This window comes from Marmota marmota, unplaced genomic scaffold (assembly GCF_001458135.2).
Source record: "Marmota marmota marmota unplaced genomic scaffold, marMar, whole genome shotgun sequence".
NCBI classification, from domain to species: Eukaryota; Metazoa; Chordata; class Mammalia; order Rodentia; family Sciuridae; genus Marmota; species Marmota marmota.
In genome coordinates this window covers 1,546,290-1,555,061 of record NW_026000052.1, presented here as the reverse complement: position 1 = coordinate 1,555,061, position 8,772 = coordinate 1,546,290, and the positions used below count along the sequence as shown (strand labels likewise).

Genomic DNA, 8,772 nt, shown 5'->3' with positions numbered 1-8,772 from the left:
CCCGGCGGCCCGACCCGCCGCCCGCCCTGCCCCCCCCTTGCTTGCGCCTCACCTGCCTTCACGGCCGCACGGTCTCCCAAGCGACCGAAGACACCGAGCTTCCTGCGGTCGCGGAAGTGGAGCGCCGCGCACCGGAAGTCCCGCCCCGGCGGCGCGGAGCACCACGGGAAGGCCGCGGCCGATTGGCGGAAGTGTGGGGTGCGCAGTACCCCGCTGAGCTCGCTCCTGGTAGCCCGTGGGGTTTGCGTGACGGCCGGAGGGAGGGCTTCCCGCCGGCCCGAGTCCCTCTTTACGTGTGCACACCTTCGTGCTTCCGGACGTCCAGCCTGCAGAGCCGCCGGGCCGGCGGTTCGTGCCTTTGAGCTTGCCAGCGTGGACTGAGGACACCCCAGCGCTGCCTGAGCGGGGTCGGGCCTCTTTTCAGGACCTGATGCATGGAAGATGAGCCGGCTGGAGAACTGTACCGGGTCGGGGGCGGGAGCCTGTCGGGTGAAATGAGGTGGGCTTTTGGTGTCAAAGAGCTAGAGCCACCAAAAGGTGAGGCCTGGTGAGGGCCCCCCAGGAGCCTGGGACTGGCGGGAGAGTGTGAATGTCGGAAGCAGGAAGCTGTTGGTTCTTTGGGTAAGAGCTAGTTTATCGCCTGCACTGTACCAGGTCTTGCTTGTGTAGGGCTCAAAACCCAGAGGCACAGATTAAACAGCACCATAGATTGTGCTTCAGAGATTTTGCCTTGGAACACTTTAAGCATACCGAGGGAAAAATACGCAAACTTCTGTGTATCCACCCCCATCTCACTCGCTGACATTGCAGCAAGTGTTAGGTGCATTAACTGAGGGCTGCCACCCTGCTTTGGGTCCAGTGGGTGAAGGGGACATCAGCCTGTCCCTCCACCCCATAAAATACTGTCATGCAGGGCCTCAAGGTGGATCTGTGACTCAGGCTTCCCCCCGGGAGCCCCAGCCCTTCAGAGGCTTCCCAGAGCTACTGTGCACCTAGGAGAACCTTCTAGCATTGTCCTGCTACACTGCCCTGTCTGGTCCCTCTGACCCCTGTACACCAATGGCAGCAGCAATGAGGGGTGGAAGAGCAGGCTGTTGGACACTCCACAGTGACTAGCACTTTCAATGCCTTGTCTGAAAATCCAGCCACATGAGCTCTTAAGAATGACTCAGTGCTAGAATCTTATCTGTCCAACCTCAAAATGTACAGCTATGTGGCTCACATACCATGCCTACAATGTGCTAGGGGAGGGGTGGAGAGCTGCCAGCTTATTAAGTCATAAGCAATGACCAGAACATGCAAAACATGCTGTAGCATCAGAGGACAGCCAGTGTGGTTTTTGTGCATGAAGAATTGGTCAAGGGCTGGGGTTGTGGCTCAGTGGTAAGGCACTTGCCTCGCATGTGTGAGGCAATGGGTTCGTTCCCCAGCACCACACAAAAAAACTAAACAAAATGAAGGTATTAAAAAAAAAAAAAAAAAAAAATTGGTCAAGTCAGAATGAAAACACAGTGTATGTGAACTTCAGAATTTATTTAAACAGGAAACCTGTAGGTTTGAACAAGAGGGGAAAAGGAAGGTAAAAAATAGCATCTCCAGGAAAACAGCCCAAAAGGCACAGGGTGCCTGTTGTGCCCTCCCAAACAGTAAAGCAGGTATGAGGAGCCCAAAGACCTCATGCCTACCCAATGAGGCTCTGCACATGCTTTAGACTACCGAACTTTAAGCTTCACTGTAAAAACACACTTGAAATGTGTATCAAAATCACCAGCCAAAATAGCTTTTCAAAGCTGAAGGCTCAAAGCCCAAGTTTAGACACCTTCACAGTGTGGAATGTCTGCAACCTTGTGTCCCTGTAGGAGGAATAGCAGTGTCCACCAAGTGGTGTCTCTGTACTTGGGCCACTGACCACAGAAACCACCCCAGGAAGGCTGATAGGCGCTGAGTGACAGCAAAAAGGCACATGTCCCTGTTCAAGCTGCTCATTCCTGGGTGGTTCTTAGTGTTCTACTTACGTAATCAAGATAATCAACTGAACTTATCAATGTTCTGGGATGAAAATGGAAGAGCACTTATTACAGAACTTTTGTTTTCATATTTAGTAATTTAAAAACTCACTGGATTTTATAAAAATTTCTTCCAACAGGTTACTGAATCTACAAAACAGAATTTCACCAAGAAGGACTGCACATAAACCACAAAAGCAACTCATGGACAAGAGCTGCTCTTATTGCAGGTGGCCAATAACACTGTTTTAGGTCATGAAATTAGTATCTCATGATAAATATTCTGAGTGAAGACTGCATAGTTTGGGGCACAATTGCACATTCAGATGAAGCACTGCTGATCAGGGCACACGGAGCTGGGAGCTGGAAGCATCCAGAGGTCCTTAAGACTTCTCCTCCTCATCTTTAATTTCGGAAATTCTGTCTATAGATTTAAGGATTTCAGCCACAAAATTCAATGTTTCAGCTCCAGAAACCAGCTGCCTGAAATGGAAATATATTGGGGACTGTTAACTACAACTGATCAATAGCAATGAATTAGCCACACATATAGTACATATCTATAATCCCAGCAACTCAGGAGGGTGAGGCAGGATTACAAATTCAAGGTTAACCTGGGCAATTTAGCAAGACTCAAAAAAGGGCTAGGGATGTGGCTCAGTAGTTAGGCACCTCTGGGTTCAATTCCTGGTACCAAAAAAAAGGGCTTGGGGTATAGCTGTAGTAGAGTGCTCCTGGGTTAACCCCCCAGAACTAAACACATGCAAAAAAGCAATAGTGGAACTAAAGCAAAGAGGTTCCAGAGTAAAACCCCCTCAGATCCACTGAGGAGATGCTTTGCTCAAAAGGAGAATGGACTTCATTGCCTGTAAGCACTTCTAGTGCGGTGCCACTACTATCTTGCAGAGATCAGCCCAGTGAGAAACAAGTTCAGCTGGTTCCCAACTTATAATAGTTTGACTTTATGAAGGTGTGGAAGCTATGCGTATTTCACAGGCACTGAACTTGGAGTTTGATCTTTTCCCAGATCAGCCACATGTGGCACGTTACCCTTGGGATGCTGGATAGCAACAGCAGGCATCAGGCACACACAATCCTAGGAGTTACCCAGGACTTCACACTGCTATGCTGCTAAGCTCTGGTGTTTGGTAGATTAAGGGTATTAAATGCATTTTCAATGTACAATACTGTCAATGTACAAAATCGTGGGATTACGGAGATGTGGTTCCGTGGTAAGCCAAGGAGCATCTGTGATCATTATTAGTAATGACAGCAACTGACATTGCCCAGCAGGGTTGCTGCACCAAGAACAATTTAGTGCCTTTGCAAATCCTGCAAATGCATTTTTTTTCCTCTCTTTTTGGTACCAGGGATTGAACTTGGGGGGCACTTGACCACTGTGCCACATCTCACCCCTATTTTGTATTTTAGAGATAGGGTCTTACTGAGTTGCTTAGCACCCGGCTTTTGCTGAGGCTGGCTTTGAACTCACGATCCTCCTGCCTCCGCCTCCCAAGCTGCTGGGATTACAGGTGTACACCACTGCGCCTGGCTATATTCAGTTTTTATAATAAGAGGAAATCTATTATATCCTTTATCCATAACCTCAGTATTAAGGAGCTGGACTTGGGTCTGCATGACAATGTTTGTGCCTTCCAAGTGGAGACTGCTTCTCCAAAGCAGGTTAAAAAGACTGCTCAGCCACCCATATGATGACCTGGAGATTTAATGGGTCCCCCTAACACACCTCCCTCCCTGGAGTAACTTGGTCCAGCCCCAGACCAAGAGCCTGGGCCATTACCCAAACAGGTAGTGACCATTCTAGTCTCACCCCTTACTGGTTTCAGGGCCTCCAGCCCACAGCACTTACTTTATGGAGGCATGTGCACTGTTCATGACAACACGGAGATTCTGTAAGGCCACGTCAGTATTTTGCTTTACCACCGTCAGGCTGGCACCCTGGCCTGACCTCAGGGCTTCATTCTCGCGCTTGAAGTTGGAGACCTGTGCCTGGGAAAAAAGGGTGGAAGTCTGCTAAGGACTTTCATGGCTGAGTGGAGACTACTTAAAGGCAGCCCAACAGAAAACACACGTCACCCTTGGTGGAGAGGTGTGGACTTATCCGTGGGCCCTGGCCCACTCATTCCAACAGGTGCTTTGCCTTGCTGAGGGTATTTCCTAAGGGAGACAAACCCCAACATTTCTCCCTTAACTACAGGATATGCTCAGTATCTAGCCCTAAGAAATGGGGACTTCTTACAGGTACACGGCCCACCCTAGATGCCAAATTATTAAAAACATGAAAAATGGGACCAGGAGGAGCATGCCCTCCATTTATTTGAGGCCCTAGTGGAAAGCCTGTGCCACCCGATTTTGAGATTGCCTGCTGGGGCGAATAGGGTGAACCCAGAAAAGGGTCTCCCATACTTTTTTCAGTACCAGGGATAGAATTAGGGACCTTGCACGTGTTAGGCAAATGCTCCACCACTGGGTAACCTGCCCAGCCCTTAAAAAAAATTTTTTTTTTAAACTTTGTTTTATTTATTTATCTTTTACGTGGTGCAAAGGATCGAACCCAGTGCCTCACATGTGCTAGGCAAGCGCTCTACCACCCCAGCCTCTTTTAAAAAATTTTAAACTTTAAACTTGCCAAGTTGATGAGGCTGGACTTGAACTTGCGATCCTCCTGCCTCAGGGTCCAAAGTAGCTGGGACTACAGGCATTTGCCACCATGCCCTGCAATATCTTTCTCACACTCACATGTGACTCCACGAATGAAAGGGGAAAACACTTAAGATCTTTTCCTTAATTACCTGGAGCAAGTTTATTTCCTGTTTCAGCTTTATGACGTGATTTTCTGCCTTTACAGCCCGTTTCTGTTGCCCAAAAAATAAACACAAAAAGCATCACTGATAACATAGTCAGCCCAAGAAACTTGTCTGACAAAGGGAGGAGGGAGCTGCTGTCACCCTTCCTGGCCCTTCTGCCTCCAGTGACAGTGGAGGCCGGCCCCATAAAACCTGTGCTCTGCTTCTGCTCCCCAGTAGAGCATGGCACAATGCCAAGGGACACTGGTCCACCTGAGTGAGAGCTGCACACTCAATACTGTGAGGGCATCTGCCTGACCTCAGGTCCAGCTGGGCCTTCTCTGGAGCTTCCTCCCATCCCACAGGCAGAAGCCTTCCGCACCGTCATCAGCTCCAGGTTCTGCTCCACCTGCTGGACCACTGACTCCAGGTCATGGTAGTCACTCTCCTCCTTGATCATCTTTGCTTCTAGCTTCCGCTCAAGCGTCCTTACCCTTGTCAGAGGATAAAACCGAGCTGTTAAGTTCATGTGGTCACTTTTGAGAACACTTTGAAAAGCACTTTAATGTGATTAGCTGGATAAAAGCCACTTGAAGCTTCTGTTTAGAACATGTCCTCAGACAGAGGTGAGGCAGCAGTGACCTAGTGCATCTGCACAGGTTTGGGGAGCTGCTCCAAGCTCTGCCCATCCAGCGAGAAGCTGGGCTGGTTTGGGTCTCACCCTGACAAAGCTTTCACAGAGTACAAGAAATGTGCTTGATGTTAAAGTTTTACAATAAAACCCAGACACAGTTCAACTCTGGGCATTTCATTATCACTTAGAAATGGTGATTTTCCTTCGTGGTAGATGTTTAAGTTGACTCCTAACTAAAAGCTTACATACATTTCTGTTTGAGTTTCAGAGAAGCTCTGAACCTCATTCAGCTTTCTTCTTAGCTTAGAATTTTCATCTTTCAGCTGTAGAAAAAGAAAATCCTTATTAGAAACTTAAGTGTGTCTCACTCAAAAGGGGCATGTGCTTCTGCAATGGGCTCTGGAAGAATTTTTTTTTTTTTTTTAAATAATACTGGGATCAAATCGAGGGCCCTGCCCATACCAGATGCTGAGCCACACCCTCAGCCCTGGAATTTCTTGATAAATAGAACCGCCCCAGGGAACTGGAATCATTCTGCAGCACGCTCACATAGATGACCTATTGTCACAGACTCCAGTTCTACCCCAGCTTTTAATGTTTTTAGGTGATCATAATTTTTAAAAATCCCTTCACTAAGAGCACTCAGCAAGATGTCCCTGAGCTAAGGATTCCAGCTGCCCTTCATTCCAGTCTGTTCCTAGATGGGCCGCACCACTTAAGTCATCACAACACCTCTTAGTAACCAGCAGCACATTTGAGGAGGGCTCTCATCAGGGGAGTTCTATAGCAGGCTGTCACACGACCAACTGTCTTGTCCCTGAAGGCAGAGCCAGGCCACCCAGAAGCAGAAGGGCCCCAGTCCTCCTCCAGGAGAACACTGCTCAGACCCTTACACTGTGCTTGTGTGCCAGCCCCTCACTTACTGCTTCATAACTTATCTGCAGTGTCCGCAGGTGTCTGTCTCCCAGAGACTCCCCGTGAGTTGTAAACTCTGCACTAGGACTCCCTGCTGGAGATGCCAGAGAGATGCGTGAATCTGTGTCACTCAGTGTCCAGGGGGGCAGAGACTCGGGCCCTGCCAGCTCCGATGGGGTGGAAAAAAAGGAAAGGTATGTGCCACAGGGTGATGTGCTGGCCGTGGCCCTGGAGGAGTGAGTCTTTTCCACAGCAGATGGTAAATAGGCCCCATTCCACCCACTGTCTTCATCTTCCTCCTCCTCATCCACGATGTCGCCAGCCCCTGTGGGGTCTTCAAAAAATGGCTGCTGATATTCCAGGCCATACCCCACAGTCTGGGGGGTGGGAGAGCTGTGGTCCAGTCCCAAGGAGTGCCTTGAGGCTTCCTAAAAACAGTAGAGGCAAACACTGAGACCTGGAAGCCACTACTCACCTTTCTTTCTCTATGCTCAGCCTGGAACATGACAAGAAAGACCCATCTGTTGCCAAAGGGGCCAAACAGCTGATGAAACCCATGATGCCCCCTCCTCAGCAGCAGCAGCAGCAGCAGCTTTACTTTGCCCCACATACTCACATGTCTCGTCCAAAGCACCACAACATAGAGAGACGTCCTCTGAAGTGACCAGGGCAACTCCCTAGACTTACCTTTGGATAAATTCTGCTATTGGTCGTGTCATCTTTCGTCAGACCAAGGTTCTTGGTTTTCAGAAACTCTTTAAAGGAGAATGGATTTGCCTCTTCAAGGTCTTCCAGTTTGTCATCTGAAAGAATGGACATCAGGGAGACTGTTAAAGGGGAACCCTCCAAGTCCTCTCTTCCAAGCATGACCACATCATCTCAAGAATGCCATCCTCTGTACCCTGTGACTCAGATGATACCAGTAAACAAGAACTGCCAGAAAAGGGATCAATAAACAGATCTCAATTCTTTCCATTTCTCATTCCTGGAGTCCCACAGGAACCCCTTGGGAATCTCTTTTTTTTTTCTTTTTTTCCGGTGGTACTGGGGATTGAACCCAGGGTTTCACACATGCTAGGCAAGTGCTGTCAATGAGCTACACCCAGGGCATCTTTATGATGGGCCAGGCTGCCTCTACTCCACAACCAGACACTGGTGTGGGGCTTCAAAGCTCATATGCTACAAGACTTGGTAACTGCTCTGCCTCAATCCTTCCTCCAACCTCTGTACCCACTGTCCCCCACTATCCCACACCTAACTGCCACACCTAACCCACTGTTAAGTGAACCTCTTCCAGGTGCCAATCTCATATATAGGGTTCCTATAATCCCTGCCCTGCTGCCTCTTCGTGCTTCTTGGGTGGGACTGCCCCATCTTCCTGACATCCTGTCTTAGGTTTCCCTGCCCTCACACCCTCTCTCTTTCTCTAGGGTCAAGATGGCATCCTACCCCCACCTGCTCTTTTGGGCTCCAGGTACACCCCTTATATCCTGTCATATTGACCACCCGTGGCCACACATGTGCCTAGCACTATGTGGTGGACGGAAAGAAAAAGAAAGGATTACTGAGCTACTCTACCTCCAAAATGGGTCTCGTGAGCTCCTGCTGGGCCTTGCTTAGTACATTTCCCTTTTCCATAGCCAAAATCTGCAAAAAGACATTGTCACTCTACCATGATTATAGGAAGCTTTATGTGCTTGGGGAGGGAAGGGCCTGGAGTCTATCAACAGTGGTTCTCACTAACAAAGGAACTCAGGGAACAAGGCGCCAGGGCTCTGGCCCAGGCAGGTGACTTGGCTCCCATACAGTCTGGCAGCCTGGGACTGTGAAGGCACTCCCTATGAATTCCGGTGCCCATCTGGGTTGGGTGCAGCTCCTGTCTTGTGATGCCCCTAAAGTACTGGGACCCTGACATAACCATCTGCACCACAACTGTCTGGATGGAATGAAGATGAACTAGATCTAGCCACCACAAGGAGAAAGTGCTCCAGCTCGCTTCCAACTCCCCAACTGAAGGAAGAGCCCCAGTCCTCGCCCCCACCGGGAAAGTCGGGTGATCTCCCTGCTCCACTGCACACTGACCTTCCTGCACTGGGGCTGTCAGGCTGGGGGCGGGTGCTCCCCGAAACCAGACTGCAAGCTCGGCGGGCGCACTCCCGGGCGGCACTCAGTGCGCGCTCAGGGCTCCCTGCTGGGTCTGCGGCTCGGGCAGCCGGCGCCCCGACTCTCACCTGTGTCTCCCACGGAAGCCAGCACCGGGCTGGGGACATAGCACATAAATGTCGGCCGAATGCCGAAGAAGTGCGGGTGCAGGTCCCCGCCATGGGGGCGCTCACAGTCTAGCTGGGGGAGACAAGACCGGCGCTCATAGAACGCAGCAGCTGAAAGCGACAAGGAGAGCGGCCTGTCT

At 49.9% G+C, this 8,772-nt stretch overlaps 2 protein-coding genes across 3 annotated transcripts in view; both read right to left on the bottom strand.

The window, feature by feature from the left end:
• Window positions 1–138, bottom strand: part of Snapc4 (small nuclear RNA activating complex polypeptide 4) — a 22,425-nt gene extending 22,287 nt beyond the window's left edge. The window contains exon 1 of one of the 2 annotated variants that reach the window (XM_048813321.1): window positions 53–138. The gene's annotated coding sequence lies outside the window, so the exon portion shown is untranslated. The remainder of the gene's footprint in view (window positions 1–52) is intronic. The other variant, XM_048813320.1, reaches the window with a different exon arrangement.
• Window positions 139–1,516: 1,378 nt separating this feature from the next.
• On the bottom strand, window positions 1,517–8,763 carry Entr1 (endosome associated trafficking regulator 1). The gene is made up of 9 exons (XM_015505798.2): window positions 8,594–8,763; window positions 7,941–8,009; window positions 7,050–7,165; window positions 6,371–6,790; window positions 5,697–5,770; window positions 5,196–5,307; window positions 4,820–4,882; window positions 3,877–4,016; window positions 1,517–2,489 (listed from the first exon to the last, which is right to left on the bottom strand). Exons 1-9 carry the CDS (start codon window positions 8,637–8,639, stop codon window positions 2,390–2,392), a joined length of 1,140 nt encoding a protein of 379 aa, XP_015361284.1. The 5' UTR covers window positions 8,640–8,763; the 3' UTR covers window positions 1,517–2,389.
• Between the last annotated feature and the right edge of the window lie 9 nt (window positions 8,764–8,772).

Excerpts from the sequence above, each read along its gene's own strand:
- Entr1 (XM_015505798.2), bottom strand. The coding sequence starts at position 8,639 with ATGTGCTATGTCCCCAGCCCGGTGCTGGCTTCCGTGGGAGACACAG. Across the intron at positions 5,308-5,696 it reads TCTGAAACTCAAACAGAAAT|GGTAAGGACGCTTGAGCGGA; the intron begins GTATGTAAGCTT and ends TCCTCTGACAAG. Across the intron at positions 4,883-5,195 it reads AGAACCTGGAGCTGATGACG|AAACGGGCTGTAAAGGCAGA; the intron begins GTGCGGAAGGCT and ends TTTGGGCAACAG.